General features: G+C 33.3%; 2 protein-coding genes across 2 annotated transcripts; one reads left to right on the top strand and one right to left on the bottom strand.

Moving 5' to 3' along the window:
* Window positions 1–65: 65 nt before the first annotated feature.
* LOC134263603 (protein DD3-3-like) lies at window positions 66–10,705 on the bottom strand. The gene is made up of 14 exons (XM_062745992.1): window positions 10,415–10,705; window positions 8,334–8,387; window positions 7,341–7,427; window positions 6,757–6,852; window positions 6,328–6,466; window positions 5,467–5,586; window positions 4,971–5,126; window positions 4,329–4,531; window positions 3,606–3,824; window positions 3,210–3,380; window positions 2,497–2,732; window positions 2,054–2,270; window positions 1,582–1,693; window positions 66–1,283 (listed from the first exon to the last, which is right to left on the bottom strand). Exons 1-14 carry the CDS (start codon window positions 10,498–10,500, stop codon window positions 891–893), a joined length of 2,289 nt encoding a protein of 762 aa, XP_062601976.1. The 5' UTR covers window positions 10,501–10,705; the 3' UTR covers window positions 66–890.
* Window positions 10,706–11,514: 809 nt separating this feature from the next.
* LOC134263593 (protein DD3-3-like) lies at window positions 11,515–24,142 on the top strand. Its single transcript, XM_062745981.1, has 12 exons — window positions 11,515–11,662; window positions 12,326–12,406; window positions 14,972–15,143; window positions 16,182–16,364; window positions 16,990–17,182; window positions 17,456–17,619; window positions 17,997–18,144; window positions 19,685–19,789; window positions 19,996–20,052; window positions 21,373–21,746; window positions 22,135–22,306; window positions 23,120–24,142. The coding sequence occupies exons 1-12, from the start codon at window positions 11,585–11,587 to the stop codon at window positions 23,325–23,327; spliced, it is 1,935 nt and encodes a 644-aa protein (XP_062601965.1). The 5' UTR covers window positions 11,515–11,584; the 3' UTR covers window positions 23,328–24,142.
* The last annotated feature ends 3,658 nt before the right edge of the window (window positions 24,143–27,800 follow it).

Genomic DNA, 27,800 nt, shown 5'->3' with positions numbered 1-27,800 from the left:
ACTAAGAAGATGAACTGAAAATACATTTATCAATAAATTATATACTACACATGCAGTACATAAAAAAAACTTAATTTTTCTCAATGTAAAAATTATTTATTTCACATTATTCAAAATAACTGTAACTATACACCTATTGGAAAAAAGGAATGTTTCACACAGTTTAATATCCATATGATATGTACATTGTTTTGTTACCTGATGATAATGGCCATTGTTTTTATTATTATGCCTTTTAATGAAACGTTCATTTACACATGTAAAATGTGAACAGAAATATATAAATATAATCTCATATTTGGTAAAACAGAGCATGTACATGCATTAAAACATGTAACATATTACAATGAACAATTGACAAAATTTAACAATGGATAATTATATACAAATACATGTAGGAGTTTCGCCATTCTTTTAAAATGTGCAAATGAATATTAAATAGTGATGCATTTGAACGTACATAGGCAAGTACAAACTTTGACCTGCAAAGTTGTGGGTTCTGTTTGCTGTTAGAAAAAAGAAAATTTTTATTTTTTTCCCTGAAATCTTGAACTAGGTACCTGCACAGCAAGGTATCATAATTTGTGTTTATATCAATGGTATCTAAGATATCAGTCACAAGCCCTACTGCAACTGAACTACATATAAATCTTTACAATCAAATATCCAAAAAGAGAGTTAAAATTTAAAATAAATTGTGCACCACTTACATATAAAATTGTATTCAGGGAAGACTACTGGCTCTAATCAAATGACTAAAGATTGAAGAATATATTTTTTAAAGATGCCATAATTTCCAATACAGCAACCTGAGATGAAAAATTCTGGAAAAACCAGAAATCAATGTTTAAATACAATAATGCTGTTTGTATGCCCCTATATACATCAATTTACACTTTATTCTGTACAGATCGCTCTGCTTTCCTAGCACCACTCTTCAATCTCTGAAATCTATCAGGATTTCTTCTAAAGTATACAATGGTGGCTATCACAACCAATGCCACCACGATTCCTGCCACTGCAATGCCAATGATCGGACCTAGATTCTGGTGGGACCTAGCCACATAGACACCACCTTGGTCCACCTGGAAGCTGGCAGTTCCAGCATCAACAGAGGATGGGATCTTTGTCCAGCTGGCCATATCCTGGGATTTGGAGCGGTAAATTTCTACGTTGCTGGCATCAGGGTCCACCTGCATCTGAACGGTGAAGGTGGCACCATTCTGTGTCATTACATTCTCTGGTCGGATAACGACAAAGTTACTGGCATAGTCATTTCCAGCCTAAAAATTTAACAAAATTATCAAAAATTTTTATATTTTATTGAAAAAAAAATTTATTAAAAACAGTTATCTTTAAAAAAAAAATTAATTTAATTGAACAATCAATAAATTATCGTCATGATATCAAGCATACTAATTACCCTTTAGATTATAATAGCTTTCCTTCTGACTTTTACTTCATTACAGAATATTTTTCTAATGCAAGGCTTCTGGGTTTATCTCCACCAAATAAATCCAGCGAGATGACATTATTCTATTTTGTTCTAATTATAAATGAAAAGTTAGGTAAGAGACTCACAGGTTCACTCCTGAGTGTCCCGCTCCCCACCGCCAGGTCTGGGGACCACTCCTCCATCTGTAAGGTCTGTAGGGTAGGGAAAACACCCGGCTCCACCATCACCTTGGCTTTACTGTGAAAAGGAAAAAAAAAGATCATGACATATATATTTTACTCTACCTCTTTCAATTGAAATTGTACTCGACCAAACCATAGCCTGAAACTTTAAAAACTACAACGTTTCATCATTCATTCTCTTGTTGGGTCTTATATTTGTACAGGATGGTTTTAATTTCACTATGTTGGCGATTTATCATTTTCCTGCAAAATTTAACCCATCGTGAATGCTATTTTTAGTTTTTAAAAGCGTTTAAATGCCTATACACCATTTTTGCTGTGTAAAACCATAGCATTAATGTGAAATTTTAAAACCGTGGAAATAAAACGACTAACAGTAAACAAATTCACAAAAGCCAAATTAGAAGATTCTTACTTATCAGCTAATGCTAGAGTTCCACCCCCCAAGCCAATGGGCTGGGTTCCAGTGAGGTAAGGTAGAACTGTGATCCTCCCCTTCTGATCTCTGTTAGAGAAGTCATTGTTACGCGTACACATATAGTGGTACGTCCCTTCCTGTGAAATCATACGAAGGCCAAGGTCAAAGTAGGTACCCGCATCATCCAACTGGGAGAGTTCACCGCCAAAATGTCCTATAATACAGACATGTCAGTGTATGGTGTAATAATCCTGGTGCATATTTTTTAATGCATATATACATGTATGTATAGTGTAAAGTTTTACATTTGTTCCAAACTCTTAACATGACAAATTGAAGAAGCAGTCTTTATTACTGTGCCCAATGTAAATTTCACTGCAATATCTCTTTTATTTGTAAGCTGAAAAGCATTTTTACTGCTGCATATTGTTTATAAATACCTGGAGAATTAAATGCAAGGTGCAGTAAATCCTCTTCACTGAGACCAAGAAAGGATGAGTTGACGGCATGTGCTGGATAATTAACTCCGTATTTTCCATATACTGCCCCAGGGCCAAATCGTGTCAGACTGCCCTCGTCGTAGGTCGGGTCTCCTAGCTGGACAATATTGTTCCTATCTGACCTGGCCTGCCCATTCCCATCATTGTTAGGGTTGTTAGTATTGGAGCCTGTCCACCTGTAAAAGTAAAGCATGTCAATATCATATGTGTGCAAAAAAACCCATAAAATATTCAATGCAGCTTAAAGTTACACCAAACAATTTATTGTATATAGTACATGTAACTTAAAAAACAAATATAAAAATTTTTAGATTTTAGATACTGCAAAGATCACATGATTTTCTTCATACTTTTTCAAATCCTATTTCTTTTTCCTAAGTTTGAACCTCTCATGATTAGTGATAAGTTCAGTTTTCTCTGTAGAAAAGTACCGGTATATGTGTGTTTCAATATAAAATGTATATTGTTAAACACATTTTGTTTCCATCTCCATGTCCATGATTATTTACTCAGATTGGAGGTATCTCATTTCCAGGTTAAATCAATTAATATACACCAGACATACAGTTTCTTATATGATATGTTTGGCACAGTATACATGGATGTGTAAAACATACTAAGTTTTAGTTTTCATACTTTATTGGTTAACTCACTGTATATGTATGTAGTTGGAGGTGCCCATCTCCAGGTTGTTGGGTATGAAGTCGTACTCCACCGAGGGATACACCTGTACAATGTTTCCTCGCTTCCCGCGGACATTCAGATTGGAGATTGTCTTACCCTCTGTACCAGCCGGGCGGGGACGAATGGCGAAAGCAAAAGACCTGTAAAAGTTTATATTTTATTATATACATCTTTTTAAAAAGTACTTAAATCATATGGTCTGATAATGAAATTGTGTAACTTCTGTGTAGAATTTCAACAATTTTCATGGATAGCCCAACAAAGTAAGTTCCATGGGAAAGTTAATCAAAGAATAAAATTATAAAATTTTGATTGATTTATTGAAATATTTGCAGCACTAAGTTTCAACATAATCTGCTTATTACCTGTCCTCAAATGTACGACCAAATTGTGCTGTGTTAACAGCCAGCTGGAGTTCAAAGTTGGCATCTGAAAAGACCTTGACCTCAGGGTTGTTTTCAAACAGGAAGCCCCGTTGGTCAGCCTCGTTTTCAGAGAGTCCGACTTTGGCTGCCAACTGAGCATCAACATCTGTGTTATATGTTGTGTTCCAGCCATTATAGTCCCCAGTCGAAATATTGTACCTGTATGTGAAGAATTGACTCAGTAATGGAACTTTTAGTATCTTACATACTTTGCTTAAAAGTCAGTTGCATTTGTTTAAAGCTTAATTTGGAAGAATAATTCATTGACCTGCATATAAGTCAGTAAGATCTTTTCACAAGAAATCAATATATACTCATAGTTAAGACAAGTTTTGAGAGCTATGATAATTGTTGTATAATCCTTAATAATATATATGTGAGAAATTCAATGAAAATTATGCGAGCAAATAGCTATAGACATAATCATGCCAAAATAAATTTCTTGTAAATAAAAGGTGATTTACAATGTAGGAAAAATCAATTATAAGGAAGAGCTGTTTATCTTCCCCATCCCTTATATTAAATCAAAATGATGAAATAAAAAAAAATTGAAAGAAAGAAATTGAATAATTCTTAGAATAATACATATATGTAATTCATTTTCTTCCCTATCAAGAAATGTGTTAAAATATGGTATTTATAATCAACTGATTTTTAAAAAACCTTATTCTCATGGCACAATTCTCATGAACTGTATTGGGTATAGTCCAGTTGTAGACCAAAGCGTGTCCTCCAATCCCGTTACCTAGGTGATTGTCTCTGGAGAACTGGGTCTCCCTGCAGTCCGGGGCCTCGATACCAAAGGCTGGGACCTCCCTCCACTCTGCCAGGACTCCGTCAGGGTCGTTACTAGGGTATCTGTACACCTGGTGGTAATTAATCATTTTTATGATATTAAGATACCAAAATCTCTAAACAAAATTTGTTTTTCATCAGTTATTCAAGGATATTACAAATTGCATAAAAGAAATCAGAAACATACAAATCTGTTTAAATAATTAACTTCAATTTAGAATTTCTAATGTTTTTAACTTTTTCCAAAGATTGATAAACTTAACTTTAAAATCATAGGTGTATGAAATTATGCAATAATTTTTTTTAAAAAACCAAACCAACATTTCTTGAATACCTCAAGAAACTCCTCATAATGACGAAAATATCTTTATTTTTAAACTGTAAAGGTACAAACACTACAAGTTCATGCTCAGTTTAAAATTCCCACCCCAACCCTTATCTGACTACTCTTCCAGTGTTCCATTAAAAAAAAAAAGTCCCTCTATAAGAATTGCTATAGCTACAACAGACCTCACACTCCTCCTTGGTGTTGGGGAGGGTGATTCGGCCGATGTTTTCCTGTAGGACCTCCGCTGGCATCACACAGCCGTAGCGGGGTTTGACGTTAGCACTCTCAGCTCTGTAATAAGGACATCTGGTGGCATCGTTAGTCAGCACAGCAATATCCTACAAGCACCATATCAATAATATATTATTTAAATAACAAATTTCAAGCCACTATATTGGTAAATTCAATGAATGAGATGCAAATTTTTCAAAAAAAAAAAAAAAAAAAAAAAAAAAAAAAAAAAAAAAAAAAAAAAAAAAATTTTTTATTCTACCCTGATTCAATGATGGAAATCAATTTAGACCCAAAAAATGTGTTAGTGCTTGAAAAATTCAACTACTTATAAAAATGTATTTTCAAGGATTATATCAACTAAAATAGATATATATATGAGCAAAGTTACATGTAAATCATGTAGATTAGACAAGTAAGTGTTATATAATAAGGAAAACAGCAGACCATCCATGGAGTGGGGCCCCAGTAGGGGTAATAGTCTCTCTCCTCTGGACACTCGTAACCATAGCGCTGACCGTTAGGATTCTGACGAGTGTTGATTGCCCGGTTCCTGTTATTCAGGTTCTACAAGTAGAATTTAAGGTTCATAGATACTCTAATAAGAGAGATAACTTTTAATGACATAAATGTCTATTATTCCTTTTTAGATTTGCCATGTTTTTTTTTGTCCAAGTTTGTGCTGCAAAGCTATGCTATAATTGTTTGACTGTATTTTACTTATAAAATACCATTTCTTTTGGATTATCATTAAGGTTCAGGCAACATTTTTTTATATGAGCAAGCAGAGGGTTTATGAACCTTAATTGCCTTATTAGTTTATAATAAAATTCTTGATTAAAAAACTTTACTTTAATTATACAATTTAACAGTAGTACAACACTGTATCACTATATTTCTGCACATCTAGGTCAGTAATTTTGCAATTTATAATCTGTAATTTTAGATTTAAAAAAATTATCAAGAAATGTGTATCCAATTTGTTGGCAAATTTCTACCTAAAACTGATTGGTATCTAGAATGTATTCTTACTATTTCTAAAGCTCAGCTGTTCAAATTGCGTGGGAGATATATAATCACAAGGTATAACACCCACATACAATTCAGATACATTTCCAACAGCCATTAATTTAGAAATATTTCACATGAAAGGTATGAAAATCTTTCCACTGACACCTATTTATAAGGAAATAAAATAAAACGACAAGCAACAATAATCCATGTATCAGCAAATAATAACATGAATAGACCTTATAGCTTCACCCTATGAAGTCTTATACGGTTACAGGTAATTAACCCCCTTCTCACCTGGTCTGCTATAAATAGCCCTTTGTTGCGCCTCCGAGACCTACAGTTCAGGTAATATTCATAGTTCTCATTCATGCCATATTCTTTATCTGTATTACAGTTTCCAAGGCGACAGTCATCCGGGTTCAAGGGTATAGTACTGAAAATAGGAGGAGTTTCATATTACACAGTGATGTTAATCAAACAATACTAAGGCCATGAAAAAATAATGTGAATGCTTTTCAGACTTTGGGGTGGGGGTGGGGGTGGAGGTCTGAAGCCCAGTAAAGCCCCTCCTTCAGCAGCCCAGGAGAAAAAAAACTTAGGGCTTTGAAGAAATTGACTTTTTTAGATTGAGTCTTACAAAAATGTGCATAATATCTATATTTTTAGTCTTGGTTATGTTTTATTATTTTTTCTTAATTATACAGAAGTTAATTAATTAATTACTTTGTAGAAGCCCCATCCCTGAGCTGGTCATCACACATGTACTGTAGTATGATCTCGCAGTGACTGTTAGGGTTACTACAGGAATGCTGGTTTGTCCTGAAATTTATACACATCTGTTATACACAAAATTATATATAAAGCAAAAATATTTTTAACAACTCAAAGAAAAACACAAAAAGTAGTTTCTTTAAATATGACAAACTTGTAAATTCAATGATGTTAAGTTAGACTTTTTTCAGAACTGACAAGTTTATCTTCTTTCTGAACAACATATCCAAATATGCATTCCTCAATCTACGATTCAGTGATTGACCCCACATAGTAGTAGAGTGATCCCACATTGTACTCACAATTCTATGTGTAGGGATGACCCAACATAGTAGTAGAGTGACCCAAAACTGTACTCACCATTCTATGTGTAGGGTTGACCCCACATAGTAGTAGAGTGACCCCACACTGTACTCACCATTCTCACTATGTAGGGTTGACCCCACATAGTAGTAGAGTGACCCCAAACTGTACTCACCATTCTATGTGTAGGGTTGACCCAACATAGTAGTAGAGTGACCCAAAACTGTACTCACCATTCTATGTGTAGGGTTGACCCCACATAGTAGTAGAGTGACCCCACATTGTATCCCCCTCTATTGTTGTTCTGGGAGTCAAACATCCTGAAAAAAATGACAGACTGTATAATACATAAATTAAAATTTACATGTATCTTACATATATCTGCTTTTAGAAAAAAAAAACATGTATTTCTCAGACGTTTTCTTAACTGAAATTTTAATATGAAGTTTTCCCTTGGAACAAAAAATTGCTTTTTGCTATTAAAATAATTTTATTCACCATAATTTATAGTGCTTAATTATTTCCTGACATGTAAAATTTCTACAAATTGAAGGCATATCACAATGGTTTAATTTGCACATCACCTGAGAATTACATTCATTGTCAGTGCAAAATAATTAGAATAATTAATCAAGACACAGGTAAAACAGACAAAACAACAAACCAAATCCACAAAACAGGTTTTACAGGAAGGGAAATAGTTTTCTTGTGTTTTGTCTCTATTTAATATGTCAAAGAGTAGACCATCTTAATCGCTTAACCATGCACTTATAAGTGAAGTGTGTGCATGTGTTTCAGTGGCTAGGATAGTCCGATACAGTTTTAATTTCCAACATTATAAGATTTTCTTATTTAAAACAAGAAGATACTTACTTCTTTTAAAATAAATTGTTAGTCTGTTTTAACTGACACATGTATATTAATTAACTATATAAAATGTAACTCTGCAATTGCTTTTTAATGAAAATAAACTAAGCAAGCATTGAAAAGAACACTTCAATTTACGTCATAAGTTTGAATGGATTTTTGTGTTTGTACAATACTTTTTTTTGGCAAAAATACACATGCCTTGCTTATGGAGAAGAATTTTGACCATTTTTTTTTTGGTGGGATGATATTCTAAATGGAGTGATTTAATTAAGATACAATGTAAATCCAACTGTCACTGTGTGGACACTTAAATACTTTGTTGTACTTGTCTTTTGTTTCTAATTCAGTCTTCTCACCTTTTATTATTCTGTACATTTCTGTTTTCCTCATCCAACCTGTTGTTACCCCCCCTGAAAAAAAAATATTGTCAAACATCATTAACTTCTTAGGGCTGGGTAGAGATTTTATCGATATACTGCAATATCTTTAACTTTATTGCGTATTGCCATATGTTTTGAGCATGTTTTGATATATGAAAGAAAAACACAAACACTCGACTTTTCTGCAAGAAAGTTAACCTATGCAACTTATGGGTGTATATGCACTTACTTATTCTAAAGCTAGATATGAAGAAGAATGTAGAAATCACTTTGCACTTTTAACATGTTTAATATGGTTTAGAACAATAAGTTGATATAAACATGATAACATACTTTCACAGTGTACAAATAAAAGGTTCAATAATCGTCAATAAAGATAAACTCTGGAGTGTACTTGAACAACATTCCACGAAGTCATTCTATCCATGATAAATACCCGGGTATTTATGACAAACTATAGTATTAATGAATTCTAATATATATGAATGAGTCAGTGTTTTTGTTACCATCACATATCTATACTTTCAAGATACTGCAGAATATACATGATATAGAAATACTAGTATACAGTTAAGTGTACCTTTTTCAATTGTTATAACATTGTATACTGAAGAGTTCAGTTATCTAACTGAATTGTTGCATAGTTAAAACAGCTGATGCATTTGATGAAAAATAAATTGTTTGACAAAAAAAGGCATGGTCCCTGACAAGGGCAGAAGTTTTATTTATTTGTTCAATCTTTCAAATTACAATTACAGGAAATTTACAAAACTTTTATGTACTGTAAATGTATTATATTTAGCATGTAAACATAATTGATTTTATATAAATAAAAATTTTTGAACAAGTAGATTTCATTTAGCACATTTCTTTTTTTTTTAAAATTTTTTTATTTATGCATACAAGTGTATTAAGGCATTAAGCACTGTGCTTGAATTATTAGAAGTTTCTTTCTGCCAAAAGCCCTAATAGGAATACACAGGCAAATGTAATACAATGTATCCAGGGAAATGTTCGTCCCCGTTTTATTTTTGCCCCTTTAGCCCTTGTCACAATTTAAAATGGGGCAAATTCAAATAACACAGTAAACATTCTTAAACAGAACTGTGACAGGGCAAATTTAAAATGGGGGAAAATTGATAGCAAGTGTAAAAGGCAAAAAATAACACGGGGCGAAAATAACCCTATATACATTATTATTAATATTAGCTTAATAGAGACAGGTTTGATCACCTGTGGCTAGAGAGTTCAATCAGTTAGATAACATGCATGACTAGGGATTCAGGGGACCCTGGCTTAAATCCTGGTTAACTTTGTTACGTTTTCCTCCCTTCCTATTAGATACATAATACAGCATACATAAATTCTTAATAGAGTAATCCTCGATCAACTACTTTACGATAATGGTCTAGCTGATAACCATTTAGGACCATGATAATTCTTAAAATGACATCTTAACAAACTATCAAATATTAATAACACAGATACAAGTGATTCAGGGGGCCATGGCTCAAATCCTGGTTAAGTTCATTACATTTTCCTCCCTTCCTATTACATACATAATACAGTGTACATAAATTCTTAATAAGAGTCATCCTCGATCAACTACTGTACCAAAATGTCCCGATGACAATTTTCACTGATTTAAGACCATAATTATTCTTAAAATGACTTCTTATCAAACTATCAAATTTTAATAAAACAGATACATTGCACAGTTTATCAAAACAATAGCCAATACAAAAACAATTGTAATGGCTTTGTCACCCCCCCCCCCCCCCCCCCCCCCCCCCACGAGGATTTTCAAAAGAAATTTCCTTTTTTTTTTTTTATTTTTTTTGAACGTACAATTTTTTTTTTTTTACACTTAGCCCCCCCACTTTCAATTTGCTTCCGACGCCAATGCAGATACATTTAACAGTTTATTAAAACAGAAATATTCTAGAATATGTCTTGTATGCAAAATGCTGCAGTCTTTGTAAAAAAGTTGTACAAATAATAAAATCTTGATAAAAAAAATTACAATACCTGTACTAAAACTGTATTGAAATAATTACCTTGGATTGTGTAAATAAATATCAGCTATCACAGACTTCCATAAAACAAGACAAACTGTCAACAAGACAAAGTGAAAGTTGTCCATGTTTGTCTTGGACTTCACAAACTGTCTACTTAAAATCTTAATTCAGCTTCTGTATTCGAGGTGTGTCAATATTTAAATCAAGCAGTCATTTCATCCAACCCCAAATTAGGGAAACTGGACACCCTATGACGTATATAAGATCGCAAGCACAGTAAAATTATCGTATACACTTATCTGACTCATGGTCACTCAACATCCTGGTGCACATTTGCGTAAATATTCCGCGCGCAGATATAGTTCGTAGATGATTTGATTTCACGTTTTTACAGACTTATTTATTTATAAACAAGTTATCCTACTTTCAAACTTAATTTTACGTTTTGATTTTGGTAAGCATGATACCTTTCTAAGTGAAATAATTTATTTTCGGTATTTGCATTTACATGATATCTACTTTCACTTTCTTGCGAATGAATATTATTTACAATGTATTTTGAAAGCAGGTGAGGTCTGAAGTGTAGCTATTACTGACAGAGGGGATAACAATTAAGGTAAGAAAACACAACTCACATATTCTCGTAAATTTATAAAAAGAAAAATCTATCCTATCGTTAAGTTGTTATGTATCTCCAGTTTTGTATCAAAAATTGCCAACGTGTTGTCAATGTGTATGAGAACTTTAAAAGAAGAGAAAAAAAAAAACACTGTTATTTCAAAATATTACGCCCTCTAATTTTTGAATAATCAAAATATGAAGTTTTGAAATTGAAATATTGATAGAAATTGCCCATTCTTTTGGAAAGACTAAGGGATGTCGTATTGAATAGATGAGAATACTCCCTTTAAAGGGCAGTAATTCTGGCAATTACACATTTTGTACATAGAAAATAAATAAATAATACCTTAATTAAATGATTGTTGAACATTTATATGCCCCTACCTTACAATGGGCATTTATTTTCAAAAATTGAATCTGGAAATACTAAGTAAATAGATGATATATAAAATAATTGTTGATAATTTGTATGATATACCTAATAAGTTTCAATGTAAAATTAATTCATTTTATAGAATGAGGAGGCTGGTACAGTTTTGTTCCTGTTTATTACTGTTCCACCATGTCAGGACAGATTTGTACTTACATATGCCGAGAGGCAGTAACAACCGACTGAATGAGGCCACAGCAACAAGGGCCAATGCTAACAGGGTGTTTGATTCTCAGGTATGCTCAATTACCTGGCAACCCCTTTATGGTAACTGCTGCACAACTCTTTTGCAGGGCAAAAATGTTTGGCAGAATTTTTGTTGATAGATAATCAAATGACATTTTTTTAAAAATTGCTTTAAATTTATGTTTATTTTACAAAAGTATATCATTTTGCTTGCAAAAGAGCAGTATTGCAGTTATCATGAAAGGTTCGAAATCATTTGTAATTTCTTACCTTTGTGTGTTTATATATTATAATCCTAAAAGTATGTAATGACCTGTATACTATATAAAGCCTGCATTGGACTGCCCCTCCCCTTCCTCCCTCTGTACAAGTATGACAGTTGTATGTAAATTATGATATTAAAAGTTAAAATTAATTTTTTGCATACTCTGTGTATGTGTGTATAAAAACACCAGCTACATGTACCATTATATGCACAGTTAACTGTTTTGTATACACATCCTGATAATTGTCTTTTCCACAAGTAGAATTCTAAGCTCAGTTAGCTGAAAAGTCTATGAGAGTTGTTATTCAATTTTCAAAAAACAAACAAAGAAGCAAAAAACTGTTGCATAATTTCCTGTCATCTGTCATGCAAATAGAGTCCATTTACCTGTATTAAGTATGAGTGAATTATTTACAGACTTTTATATATTTATCAATTTTAATTACAGAACAACAACAGAGGGGGTTACAATGTGGGAGATGTAGATGATGACAAGTCAGGGAACAACGAAGGAAAACAGTATAGAATGGTAAGTAACATGTGAGATTGCTAAACCATTAAAAATGATAGGTAGCAAGTGAGATTGCTAAACCATTAAAAATGGTAGGTAGCATGTGAGATTGCTAAACCATTAAAAATGGTAGGTAGCATGTGAGATTGCTAAACCATTAAAAATGGTAGGTAGCATGTGAGATTGCTAAACCATTAAAAATGGTGGGTAGCAAGTGAGATTGCTAAACCATTAAAAATGGTAGGTAGCATGTGAGATTGCTAGACCATTAAAAATGGTAGGTAGCATGTGAGATTGCTAAACCATTAAAAATGGTAGGCAGCATGTGAGACTTCTAAACCATTAAAATAACCCATATCATGTGGGAATGCTAAAACAGTAGAAAATGGTACGTGACATGTGAAATCATGAAAAATGGTTAGAAGGAAGCAAGAAAACTGAAACAATATGTTGAATTTATTGGTGAGTATCATGAGCAGTGCAGAAAGTACAATGTTTTGCAAATTATTAAAAAACTGTATACAGTAAAACTTGGTTAAAGCAAAGTCAGTGGGACCTATGAAATTACTTCGCTATAACTGTAATTCATTACATGTACGGTATATCCTTTTAAGGAATTCATTAAATTTACATAGCTTGGGATCCAGATAGCTTTGTTATATCCGTGAATTCCCAATATCCATGTTCGTACTAAACAAGTTTTACTGTATTAATTATAAATATTGATGGCCTATTTTGGAAGGGGGTGCTCTGTATTTTGGTGCCAGCTAATATTCACATAGTTAAAATTGTGCATTAAAATCATTAAGGCTGAAAATAAAAATTGTGTCCATCAGTATTTTTAACAAGTGGTGCTTATTTAGGTTTAGTAAGCTTTCTTTTGTTATCTAACAAAAATATGAAAACTACAATTTAAAAAAAAATAAAAATAAATATATTGGTGCATCTACCTGCCTACCTAAAATTATAGGTTGGCAACTACAAACAGAAATTTGTTTAAGCTTGCAGACCTAACAAGATAATGGCAAATAACAAAATTCAGATTCAAGTGACTTAAAAAATCCTTTGATGCAACTTTTAATTTTGATTTGTCACCCCCTTTTATCTAGATTTTTTCTTCAGATTGTATATTAGAATTTCAGTAACACGAGATAGGAAAAATAGGTGAACTAATTCACAAATCAGAATTGTGGGTGTGATACTGTTTAACCTTTTTGTAACAAGGTGTTATAATTGATATAATTAGACAGTTTGTAGGTCCTTAAATTGTTGTCTGTCATGTTAACATGCAGCTGTCCAACAATTTGTGATTTTTTCCTGTAATTTTATAACAAAATGACTATAGAATTTCCATCTCAAAAGAAAATAGCATCAGTGCCCCTTTAACCAGTAGCAGGTGTTTTATTGGCCATGACATGAACTACATGTAGTCGCAGATGCCATATATAGACTAAACTCTCAGTCTGCATTCAGAAAAGAAAAGATTAAAGCATTTTGAATAGTAATGAATTTGAAGTATGATATTGAAATTTTATGTTTACATACATATACATGTAGTAGTTTAAACAAGCAATAATTGTAAAAATCTTGAAATAAATTACTTTTCATCTAAGTATGTGTGCACTATGTAGGCTATCTTATAGTCATAAGTATCACATGACTCAAGAAAATTCTCCTGTCTCATAAGGAAGCCAGTTTAACATAGTATTAAATAATGACCCCGGTTTTCAACCTCAGAAGTCCGTAAAGGGGATGCTATGTAAGTTTCAATTATAAAATCCAGGAAGTAGGCAATCCGGGGTGACTAAATGACATTAGACTCTCTAAGTGTGTACAATATCTAGGCAATTACGACAGACTACTTCATGTTGTACATTGTACGTCTTCTTATTGACGCACCTTAAAATTTTATTACTTAAGTTATAATTTTGATAAATATTTACTTTAGGGGCTTGATGTTTGTTTCATATTAAATTTTGCGCTCTCCCTGTATAAAACTCAAGTAATATATAACACCTCCTTACGTACTCATATCAGATTTCAAATTCTTTTGTGCAGAATGCTTTTCAGCAGTACATGTATATAAATTTGCATACCTGTGCTTATAAATTTAAGACTCATAAAGTAAAACTAAAGTAATTTTACTCTGTCCACTGTTGTAAAGATTATGCCTTCTGAAAATTTCGAACGAAGTAAATATATTAGGAGGAGATTAACTTTGCATGGGTATTATGTTACAATAAATAATCCATATTTGCAAAATATTATTTTGTTTAGATAGTTTTATTGATTTATTAAGGATAGATGATACAAAGCAAACAGATGTATGCATGTTTGGTATAATTTTTATCATTTTAAAAAAAGTTGTTTTATCTGTTCATTTGTATGCACGATCACAAAATTTGGTAATTTCTATAGCAAGAATGGAATTTTCATATGCATCAATGGTCTAGTCTTGCCTATTTTAATTACACAAAAATAAAAATCTTGCAAATTAAAAGTGATTTGAAATAATTTTTTTTTTAATTTCTTGAAAAAAAAAGATAAAATTTTCATTTTATTTTGCATGAAACTATTTTACAGCAATATTTCCAAAGTGCGTCGGCTACCCCCAATGTGAAAGACAAGACTTACCTGACGGTGGAATGGACCAATCAACACGGATGTGGGGGGAGTGAGAACACTAACCCCCAGAAACAGAACTGTCACATGGTGCTGCAGTACATGTGTCAGGACGATGTGTTCTCACCTGTAGGTAGGTCTCTATATAACCCCCAGAAACAGAACTGTCACCTGGTGCTGCAGTACATGTGTCCTCACCTGTAGGTAGGTCTCAATATAACCCTCAGAAACAGAACTGTCACCTGGTGCTCCAGTACAAGTGTCCTCACCTGTAGGTAGATCTCTATAGCAACCTCAGGTAGACATTAGTATTCACATGGTGAATGGATGAGTTACTGTGTATGCAGATTAGAATAAGATTTTATGATGCAAATACATGCAGTCATACCTCATTATCTCAGACATGAAGGGGCTAAGAATACTTTGAGATATTTGAGTATTCAAAATATTATGGTTAAAATACAATAATACATAAAGAAAAAGGTTTGGACCTTCATCTCTCTTGAACATAATTCATATAACAGTATTCATATTAGTTATACCCCATGCTTGAGAAGCGGGAGGGTATATACATGTAGTAATCAGTATATCCGTCTGTATGTCCGTCCGTCTCTTACACTTTGGATATCCATCTCTTATCAGCAACTCTTCTCATGCCACTGAATGAAATTTGATGAAACTTTCACAGAATCTTTATTACTTATTGCCATTTTGCACCTCCTATTTTACTTTTTGATCTGACACATATTTTGGATTTCCCACAACAACATATGGACACTGCCATTATATTTATATGGGAGGCGGGGGGATCATTTAGTGAGCTCATTTCTCACAGTACCTCTAGTTTTCAACTGTATTTATAAAATGAAGTCTACACAAATGAATGTTTTCTATAAGTACAACAGCTAATTATAACCTACTACACACAGGCACTACTACTTGACATTATCTACATGTGAATTTTCTTATCCACCAAAAAAATATTTTTCAATCTGGTTTATTAAAAGGTAATATTTTTTTGAGACTAGATAAGTAGATAAAATCAATTACCTGTTGTTTAGGGTGCTTTTAAGAATACATATATTAAAACTTTGTACACTTATGACTTCAGATAATGGATTAATACCGGGGGTATTAATTAACTTAAAATGAAAGTTTGATTTGCTTTCAGGCACAGCAGACACTTTAAGAAATGGTGTCACAACTCAAACTCCGAATCACAACAGGGCCGGCAGTTTAAACGAGAACAAAAATACGGCACAGAACAGAAAGAATAACAATATCAATACAGAGAGGGTGCTGCAGGAATCATGGGATTGGTACGACAAGTGTTACCTGAGGGAGAGAAACAGAGGTACGGGGACTTTGAGGTGGGGGGGGTCTAATGGTCAGGAAAATGGAATTATAGGGGGGGGGAACAATTATCTACACATTAGAGACACACATAAGGGGGGTGAGTCATAATTTGTAATGATAAGGAATCATGAGATTAAGTAGTATAACAAGTGTATATATGAGAAAAAAAACAACATGATTAAAGACAGCAATTCAATGATTACCAGGGAAGGGTTACCAGTGTTTTCAAATTCTTAGGTAGACAAAGGGAATTTATCATTTGGACTGGGATTGCATCAATAAATAGTACCGGTATATAATACATGTAGCATCATTGAATCAACTGAAGGAAATATTTTCTTATCGGTATTCAATATAGTGCTATGAAAATCTAAGAAAGTAATCAAAGAGAGATAACCTCATATAAAATAATGCATTGGTTTGGCTTTATATCATTGATGAAGTTTCAAAGAAGCAATCAAATAAGAAAAAAAATAATTATTACAAATTTATATATATAATATTGAACGTAAAAAAAATAATTTGTAGCAGTGGATCAGATGATATCAAATTGACTCAAATCCAGATTCATTCATTATGCCCTAGCTTTTATGACAAACTTCTCTATAATTTTCTGCTGACAGGACTGTTCAATGCTGACCAGGAGCTGAAGTCAAACAATGGACTAGGATTTAGCAGCGCCATCTATACCCGTCAGAATCCCAATGGGAATCGCTATGGTTATGAGTGCCCGGAGGAGCGGGATCACTTTCCATACTGGCACCCCACCCCCTGGACAGACATCGCTGTCCTCACTGATAATACATCTTTGTGTAGGTAGGTTTCAAAACCTGAGTGACCGTGCATGGAAACACGGAGCTTTTTTAGTCTTTCTTTGTATTATATGAAAATTTTATTTCTTTTCAAATGTTTCTTTGGAACTAAAATGGGACTTTTTATTGCCTTGCTAAAAGAGTGTAAAACATGCATCTCTGATCAAAAGCTAGTGTATGTATGCAGTCTGACTAAAAATGAAATAGTAGGGGCTGGCTTTAGTCAGACTGTGTAAGTATTTTGTTATAATTAAATTTTTTGTTTCTGTACTTTCAGTTTCTTTGTGGATGGGAGTTTTAACAGGCAGGCTTATGGCGAGTGTATAGAGGAGTATGGAGATGGCAGTCGTAAACACTGGTCTCGCTGGAACAACAGAGAACAGTGTACAGAAAACGGGGGACAGTGGGTGGAGTTTAGCAGTTACATCGAAAAGGCTACTCGTATGTTTATTAACTAATTAAAGTGCATTCTTATTACTGTAAATCAGTAAGAAATAATTGTCATTTATGACCCCCCCTTCCCCCACTGACAAGAAGTATTTGTATTGTTGATAAATTCTGTACTATGTGAATAGTTTCAGCACTAAACATAAAGTTTTTACTAAAATTAAAACATCATCAAGAAACAATACAGGGCACATCACAGGCTATTTTTAAAACAACTTGCATTAATTAGGTTTTGAAAAAAAAAATTCTTCTATAAAACATTAAGGAAGTTACTAGATATCATAGAAAAAAAGGCACTGAAATATTTTTTTCTGTATATATTCTTGTTAATTATGTTAATGCATTTGACAAGTTGACATAAATTTCCCCAGAAATCACCAGTGAAGCTCAGTGCACGTCTCAAGCAGGGCAGGGAAACAGATACATCTGGGCGGTGCCGTATGATGCCACTGACGTGAACAAGAAAGAGTGTCTAGTGCAGGCCCCACCTCTAGACTGTCAACAAGCGGACTGGTCAAGGTAAGGGTACTAAAACATTTATATAAAAATACTGCATATATAAAGCACAAATATCTGTTATGATGAATTATTAAATGTGTCTGATGTGACAACAAATATAACTAAAAAACTTCATGTACATGAAGTACATGTACCTTAAAAAGAAAATACTGAACATGATGATAACAATTAAAAAATAGTTATTTAACTTACAAGAGAATATTTAAGGGGGGACCTATGTCGTTCCACGTCAAAGCAGCGTTATGTGACGTCACAATAGCGACGTTTGTTTTTTCCCGCTGACTTTTGCAACTGTGATTACAGGCATAACATTGTTATCTATCAAAAACGAATACAGTTTACAAGAAGAACATTTTTTCATCATTTAAAACAGTTTTATTTGATTTATGGAGTTTGTTAATATCAGAATTCTCTTTCTTTTGTTGATAATTTAGTTGTGAAGAAATACCTCTATGATATGCTGATATAAAAATGCAAAAAATATAAGATAAAATTCAGCAAAGACAACGGCTAAAGTATTAGGAAAATATGTTTAATTTTATGATTACCATTAATTGTATTTTCTGGATAAAACTAAGAAAAATTAAGAAATGTACTTGTTCCTATATTTACTTATTGATTTATAGTGTATTTAGATTTTATTGTATAATTAAGTCATTCCTAGGTTCTGTTAGGTGTTGGGGAAGGGGGAGGGGAGGCAGAATGATTAGAATGAAGAAGAAAAGAGTTTATATGTTTAAATTATTTCTTATCAAAACAAAATACTCGTTTTTTTGCAAAATAGTTTTATATTCAGATGTTTGTCAGTGCTAACTTACCTTTTTTTAGTGCAGAAAAGTCAATATTTATGACAGAAGAGTACAAAAATAAATGAAAACGTCATATTTCTCGTTTATTTTATCATAAAGGTATACTTTTTACCTTGTTAAAATAAAGAGAGGGGTCATTTCTTCTAAAAAATATGAATTACAACATTTTCACACAAAGACTTTTTAAGATATTACCTGTTATGCATGTCAGAATTGTAAAAAATACGACAAGAAAAACGGGGTGATCCTTACATTGTGCTCCTTTATAATTTTTCATGCGAAATGAATTACAATGAATTTGCCATCATTTTAAAGATACAAGTCATATAAGTTAAATACATGTTGATTTCAAATGTGATTTGACATTTTTGGTTCTTTTTAGCGCATATTTTGAATAAAACAATAATGTCTGATAATAATCTATTTTTAGCATTTCACACTGTTTTTGCACGTTCTCCTGTGTAAAAATAAGAATATAATTTAAAAGGTATTGTTTTTAATACCTAAAAATTAAGATCAAGTGGTCAGGAAAGAAATGTCAAAGTTTTGAAAATTTCACACAAAGACTTTTCGGACATAGGTCCCCCCTTAACTAAAAATAACCAAATTTTATCATAATGATCATTACACATGTATAGGAGAGATAATGTACTTTCAAAGTAATAAATTGGGCAAATTATAAGAGATAAAATATATTCCATACAGTGATGATAACTATAAACTCTTCACAGGTCAAATCACCTTGGGAATGGTATAAATGGAGAGGCCAATCGTTACATGTGGACCCTGCCTTATTTCCCATCCAACAACGAAAAGAGATGTGTGTTTAGAATGAGGTAATGTCTGCCATAAGACTGTGTACCTAATGTGTTTTAATGTATATGTCAGGAGTTATTCCTACAACACACGGTTTTCTTTAAGTTTCATTTATGTACGAACCCTGCTGTAAAATTATAACAAATGTTATGATTAAATTCGATACAATAAAATCTGGGCTGGGTTAAATTAAAGATTATAGAAAATGTTGTTTTTCTGTTTTCAGGTACAACATTTCAACAGATGACTATGCCCCCTATTCCACTGACAGCTCTAGGAACTTGTAAGTTTGGATGATTTGAACTCCATCTCTAACTGACCATACATAAATTGAACAAGTTTTTCCTACTCAATAATAAAAATTTTGATTCCATCTTAGCTTTTACTCTTCCTCGATGGATATAATTTTTTTTTAAAAAGCAAATTTAACTATAATGACACAACATTTTAAAGTATTAGGACAAATCTTTTAGTGACATTGATATAGAAAACAGATAAAACAGACAATGAGAAAAATTATTCTGTTGCCCCGAATGTGAAGCATATGTAAGTTATTGATACAAACAAGATGTGTTTGTGAAACACTGATGCCCCCTTATAGCAACATATCAAAGATAAAACTTTTCTTAAATGCAAATTTAATTAATTGGTACCAAAAGTAGGGTATTCTCACAGGAAAACAATTGTGAAATTTGAAAGTAAGCCAATATTAAAGTTTTTGTTTTCAATAAGTACAAAAATCTCCAAGGTGAAGGTCAAAAGGTCAATGTAATTTGGTATCAAATAAAAGATCTTGCCACATAGAATACTTATGTAGAGCAGGAAAGCCCTAGCCCTAAAAGTTCAGAAGTAATGGCAAGGGTTCAATTTTTTAAAAAGTAGGTCAAACTCCAAGGTCAAGGTCGAAGGGTCAAAGTTCTTGTTATGAAATGAAAAGTTTTGTCACAAAGATTAAATATGTAAAGTATGAAAGCACTTGCCCTAAGCCTTTAAAAGTTATGGTCAAGGTTTGCCTATTTAAAGTAGGTCAATCTCAAAGGTCAAGGTCAAAGGGTCAAAGTTCTTGAGGTCAAAGGGTCAAAGTTCTTGGTATCCAATGAAGGGTCTTCTCACAAGGATTACATATATGAAGTATGAAAGCCCTATCCCTAACCGTGCAAAAGTTATGGCCAAGGTTAAAGTTTTTTCACAAGTACAGAAATCTACAAGGTCAAGGTCTTAGGGTCAAGGTTGTTGGTATCCAATGAAAGGTCTTTCAACAAAGATTACATATGTGAAGTATAAATGTCCTGGTATCTACTGTTCAAAAGATATGGCCAAAGTAAAAGTTTTAAATTTTCATGTAAAAGTGGGTCAAATTCCAAGGTCAAAAGGTCAAATTTGGTGGTACCCAAAGAAAGGTCTTGTCACAAGGAATACACATGTGAAATATGAAAGTCATAGCTCCACTAAATCAAAAGTTATGGGCAAGGTTAAAGTTTTTGTGGACAAACAGACAAACAGAGAGACAGAGAGACAAACGGACACAACAAAAACTATATACCCCTGAACCTTTGTTTACGGGGGCATAAAAATTTACATCTGAGATTTATTTTATTCACAGAAATGATGGAATAGAGGGGATTGCCTCCCCTATCGAGGATAACCCTTATGTTGACGTGGGGGGTAGATCTACCCTTCGACTTAACATCAACACTGACCAGACAGGGCGTATATTCCAGGACCGCAGTCATCTCTTTAAGCTCCTCCCCCGATCTTCCTCCATCCAATCAGATAACATCTTCAACATAAATGTACGAGGAAAGCGGGGAAACATAGTGCAGACATACCCAGCCGTGGAGTATGATTTTATCCCTAATAAACTACAGCTGTCAGAATCGGACTCCGTACACATACAGTGGACGGGCTCAAACTCACATAACAATGGCGGGGGTGGAGGGGATGGACAGGCAGGGGATGAGGGTCAGGGAACAGGAGGTGAGTGAGCAGGGGAAAGTTAGAATGAAAAAATATTTGTTGTAAAAAGTATACAGAAATAGAAATTCAATATCATTATATTTTGTAATGTAAGCAGTTTAAGATTTGAACTGAAATTTCTTGAGAATTTTTGTCTAAATCTGAATCTTTAACTTGTAAGAAAGATTTGAATGAATCATAGTCTCTTAAGAAAGACATCCATAAACCAAATGATTTCGGCTGAAACTGTGCAAATGACTTATAGATTGATAAATTATTTTTGCTGCAATATTTTAGAGCTCTCAAACTAAGGGAGAAAACCAGTAGAAAATGGTGGATTCTCAAATATTCTGTGAAAAGCTATTGTTATGATTTGATGTAGAGTATGACTTTTTAAATTTTTTTTCAGGCACCGATAGAAGCAATATTGTACAGATTGCTGACCTGAATGATAATTTTCCAATGCCTTTTGAAAAGACCAACATGTGGGCTAATGCTGACATTCGCTGGATATACCACGGTAAAACTGACGTCTCCCCAGAAAATCTAGCTGTCTCCATGGCATCTGCTGGCTATTACAGGTAATTTTACTTACTTTAAAAAAAAATATTGGAATAATTTTCTCTATTCTTTACTTAACTTTCATTTTTGAGGTTGATGGGGAAAAGCTGCCACTGTATACAGGGTTATTTTGGCCCCGCTTTATTTTCGCCCTCTCACACTTGCAAACCAATTTGCCCATACATGCCAACTTTCCTGATTTAGGCAGGATCCTCATGATTTTACCGTTTCATTATTTGCCCTGTCTTAAATTCGCCCAGTCACAGTTTTTGTTTAAGACATTATACTGACATTATACTGTAATAATTTAATTTCACTCGCAGAATCATTCAGAGGAACATATAATATTTTGGATAACATAACTTGCCTACGTCACAATGAGTTACGTCAAAAACCTATTACTCCGCTTAACGTTACTTTTAAAATAATGCTCAATTTGAAGCCTTTTTGCCGGAGGAAATATTGTCTCATTGTCTACACTGAAATTAAATTATAAGGAATGAATCTAATTTCAACTTATGTTATCCGATATAACAAAACTTGGGGCAGGCCTCTATTACTTTCTTTATGCATCTGTTAATTTCGCGTTTTATAAAAAAAAGTTATGTTATATCGGATAACATAATTTGAAATTAGCTTCATTACTTAATTCTTTGAATTTGCCCCCTTTTAAATTCGCCCAATGAAGTGTAGGGCGACAGGGGCAAAAATAAAATGAGGGCAAATTTTTTCCTGCATACAGTATTTCATTTGATTCATTTGTTTTTTTTTATATATTTTAACAAGTTGCATAATTTCAGAATTATTAATCTCAACCATTCTTTATTTAACAGATGCATAAAGAAAGTAGATTGCCCAGAGGCAGAACACAATAACTACATTGTGGAAACCAAGACCAAAATGAATGATTTACTTAACAATGCCCCCGCCTCATTCACTGGTGCGGTCCTGAGATTTAAAAAGGGAACATATCATTACATGTCAACCAGAAATAACAACTTCTCCAACAGAAGTCAGAAATCAACACTGACTGTTGTATAAGCCTTATTTAATTATCATTAATTATTAATTACCACATGAGATTATTGATTACAATGACTTGCCAATACATAGCCATATCAAATTGTGCTCAAGCAGCTCTTGGTATTTTTACCTCTTTGTTTCTTTCGTATATTTATAGCTCAGGACATTTGTCTTACATTCCTACTTTTCATCATTTAAAATCAAAATCAAATTTATATGACCAAGAAATATTGTCTCATTTTGTTTTGAGTTTACATATGAAGGCATTCTGTATCGATTTATACCTGTATTTTAGATAGAAAACTATTGAAGATCATGCTCATTTTTTCTGTTCACTAAATAATTTGTAGACCAAGGAGATTAGACAAAAATACATTTTGATATAAAAAAAATCATAGGGATTCCATCATATTTATTTGTATTTACTGTTATGTGTTCATTTGTATGTTTTTGATTTACTTTACCAAATATGATGATTTAGAGTAAAGTGATTACATTTCCAACTCACCCCCCCCTTTTTTTTCAAGATGGAAAATCAAATTCACCATCACAGTACAAGCCCATTGATCAAAGACCATTTTTACACATAATTTTTAATAACTAACTCACTAGTAATAACACCATAGGTAAATCATTGAATTCACCATTGTTCATAATATTTATTTGTCCTTTATGCATGTATATTTTATCTATGTACATAACCCCCTACGGCTCTACAAAGTCTAAGTGCTGTGTTATAACCTGCAGGATCAGGAATAGATTGTTATTGTATATTATTGCAATATTTGATGCAGAGAAACTTTTTAAAAACATAAAAAAATAATATGTATTAACTGTTGTTTTTCTGTTATTTTCATGAAACGTAAATACACGCCAGATTTCAATGGCTTATCCTTGACCTGAAATGACATATGAGTGTTTAAAAACCGAGTTTAAATAGGTGAATTGAGGACAACCGAGACGCAGTTCACTCAAGTCTGAATTTTTTATATATTCAAAACTCTAATTAAAGTATTTTCAATATTGTGAATTATTTGTAAAAGTTTCTACTTTAAGAACTCTTGTTACAGTTATAATTTTTGACAAAATGATACTTACTGCGCCATAGAATTTATACCCAAAGAAAAGGGGTATTCATAAACTAGGTATCGGGTGTCACAAGGAAAAAACAACTTTTTTATCACTGTTTATTTAAGGCCAGCAAAAGGAAGGTGAAAACACACGAGGAAAAAATACGAGGATTGAGGTTTTATTGTCAAAACAATTTAACTCCGAGGGGAGCATTTTATTTCTCCGTTATACAGCTGCTGAAAGCAAGGGAATACAAGCTGATGTCTGTGCGTCAAATCTGTCTGCAGTACTTAACAGCTTAACTCATAGAAACCGTGTTCATTAAATTCTTTGTGCTCAAGTTCGCCTCCACGGTCCAAAATCGATTGCATTCTTTAAATTGAATTATGGGCCTCCATTTCGATCAAATGGACTAGATAGTATTCAATGAGTGAGTTTCTTTGTGAGCTAGTGTATTAATATGTCAGCAGAATTATTTCTGAGAGTGCGCCAGTGCATAGTTTAATCGGGTCATGGATGATCGAGTGGATATACACTGCATATTTTAAATGTGTGTATTCAAGGATCTATATAGCTATAAATAAACATTGCCAGCTGGTAAGTGATTGCTTCTAAAGGTTTTGTACGTTTATATTGATTATTTTATAGTGAATTGCTGTTTTTGTTTTGTTTTGGTGTTCGCAAAATACTTGTCTTTACTTTTTTTATTATTAATTTCACATTTCCCTGTATCATATTTACACCTGAAACGGAAAAATATGAATAAATTGAAAAGTCCCATGCAGTAGCGCCAAAACAAAGGTTAAGCAACCTAAGGCCATTCCAAGTTTTTTCTCTGTTTAGCGTCCACCCATCTTTCAAAAACCTAGCTACCTATTCGCAAAAAACACACAAGCCAAAACATAAAACACAGGCTTCAAATTCATAAAAATGACGCCCTTCAAATGATTTGATCTAACTAAACTGCTTTAATAGAAGAAATATCTATTCTTAAGCAAAAACAAGGGATTAAATGCTTAAAATACATCCAAAATAATTTACTATACTGAAATTTTTGGAGAAATTGACAAAATTCAAAAATGTCGACTAAATGAATCAATTTCAGGACTCCTGATGACTTGTGTTTTTTCTTATATGGGGTTTCAAAAACCAAGGCGCACGCGGACGCTAAACATAGAAAAAACTTTGAATGGCCTAAGGCGCTTAACCCTTCCGAGTACATATACATATGTAGTACACCATTTATTAATTGATGATATACAAGGAAGGTTTCTAAATACTAGTATTCCTGCTAAACTCACTACTGTCCTGCTTTGGTCATTATTCTGACTCGGTTAGCCGGTTGTACATACCTGAACTGATCGACTCAGTGCCGATCTCACTGACACACACAGTACTGCCACTGTACTTGCTACATCGGTACCTGTATTCAGTTCTCACCATACTGACCTGTACTCACTGGATAAGTACCGAGTGAGTTCAGGTCAGTAGTGAGTATAGGTACCGAGCCAGGACAATACCAAGTGTACGGTGCCAGCACCGCTGTCAGTACCGACCTGTATGACTTGACTTTATTCATAACAGACCTCTATTGGTTTGGTGTCTGTACACTGCTGATCCGAACTCTCCCGAAACTACTCTCAATACTGACCTATACTGACTCGGCACTTATTCAGAACTGACCTGTATCATTGACTCGGTATCTGTACTCTTAACTGACTAGAAACTACTCTCAATACTGACCTAAAATGACTCGGTATTTATTCAGAACTGACCTGTATCATTGACTCGGTATCTGTACTCTTAACTGACCAGAAACTATACTCTCAATTCTGACCTATACTGACTCGGTATTAATTCAGAACTGACCTGTATCATTGACTCGGTATCTGTACTCTTAACTGACCAGAAACTACTCTCAATTCTGACCTATACTGACTCGGTACTTATTTAGAACTGACCTGTATCATTGACTCGGTATCTGTACTCTTAACTGACCAGAAACTATACTCTCAATTCTGACCTATACTGACTCGGTATTTATTCAGAACTGACCTGTATCATTGACTCGGTATCTGTACTCTTAACTGACCAGAAACTACTCTCAATACTGACCTATACTGACTCGGTACTTATTCAGAACTGACCTGTATCATTGACTCGGTATCTGTACTCTTAACTGACTAGAAACTATACTCTCAATTCTGACCTATACTGACTCGGTATTTTTTCAGAACTGACCTGTATCATTGACTCGGTATCTGTACCACAGGCACTTGTTTCTGAAATAAATTTTTTACCCATAGTATAATAATAACATACTATGGGTAAAAAATTTATTTCGGAAACAAGTGCCTGTGATCTGTACTCTTAACTGACCAGAAACTACTCTCAATACTGACCTATACTGACTCGGTATTTATTCAGAACTGACCTGTATCATTGACTCGGTACATGTTCTCACAACTGACCAGGAACTACTCTCAATACTGACCTATAATGACTCGGTACTTATTCAGAACTGACCTGTATCATTGACTCGGTACCTGTACTCACAATTTACTGACCAGGAACTACTCTCAATACTGACCTATACTGACTCGGTACTTATTCAGAACTGACCTGTATCATTGACTCGGTATGTCTTTGATATGTTAGATTTGAAAATAAAATTTTGTATTTGAACGAGACCCCTAGGAAATATTATACTAGCTAGAAGCTATAACCATGATAATAAGACCGTAACTCTACTGTTTCAGAAATCAAATTAATTGCTGCTCTCTATTTTTGGCCATCACATGTCATCATATCATCCCTATGTCTGTCTTAAGTTTCGATATATGACCTGCAATTTTTCTCTATTGCATTGAATCATATTTTTTTGGTAATACCCCCCCCCCCCCCGGTAAATACTCGAAGCATATATTCATAAGTCAGTAACATGTATCGTAATGTATTCAACATTTGAACCAACTACCAAAGTTAATTATCCCCTCACAACGGAGTTGGAACGGATATACATGTAGTACTAACGTGCTTATATGGGTAGGCGAGTTAGTTTGTCCTTGTTTGCGTAACAGAAATGACGTAATTTTACTGGAGTTGATGTCGAATACTGGTATGCTCTTTTGCGAAGGGACGCTCCACTTTGCGATGCTTTGTTGAAATTAGACAAAATAGTTCATTAAATAATTGTTTATTAAAAATATCGATGAAAATTCTACAGTGATTTAATAAACTCTCCTAAGCAGTATATCTGAAAATAAAACATGAATAACATATTAAAATGTAACTATGTCTAAAAAATAACACATGTAAATATAAAACTGAGTCTAGAATCCAAATCATGCACATTTCACTTCTTTTACTTGAGATTTTGAAAATGTTTTAAGTAAAATTTAAAATATTTTTGTAGAAAAA

The sequence above is a fragment of the Saccostrea cucullata genome, unplaced genomic scaffold (assembly GCF_032062105.1).
Source record: "Saccostrea cucullata isolate Sc308-1 unplaced genomic scaffold, CSIRO_AGI_Scuc_v1 ctg727, whole genome shotgun sequence".
In the NCBI taxonomy this organism is placed as follows: domain Eukaryota; kingdom Metazoa; phylum Mollusca; class Bivalvia; order Ostreida; family Ostreidae; genus Saccostrea; species Saccostrea cuccullata.
Note: the sequence above shows the minus strand (reverse complement) of the source record. Positions and strands in the feature narration are given on the sequence as shown.

Coding starts and splice junctions, on each gene's coding strand:
- LOC134263603 (XM_062745992.1), bottom strand. CDS start 10,500: ATGGACAACTTTCACTTTGTCTTGTTGACAGTTTGTCTTGTTTTATGG. Junction 2,271..2,496: donor CCTTGCATTTAATTCTCCAG/GTATTTATAAAC, acceptor TCTGTATTATAG/GACATTTTGGCGGTGAACTC. Junction 1,694..2,053: donor ACTCTAGCATTAGCTGATAA/GTAAGAATCTTC, acceptor TCCTTTTCACAG/TAAAGCCAAGGTGATGGTGG.
- LOC134263593 (XM_062745981.1), top strand. CDS start 11,585: ATGCCGAGAGGCAGTAACAACCGACTGAATGAGGCCACAGCAACAAGG. Junction 18,145..19,684: donor CAACAAGCGGACTGGTCAAG/GTAAGGGTACTA, acceptor AACTCTTCACAG/GTCAAATCACCTTGGGAATG. Junction 20,053..21,372: donor ACTGACAGCTCTAGGAACTT/GTAAGTTTGGAT, acceptor TTTTATTCACAG/AAATGATGGAATAGAGGGGA.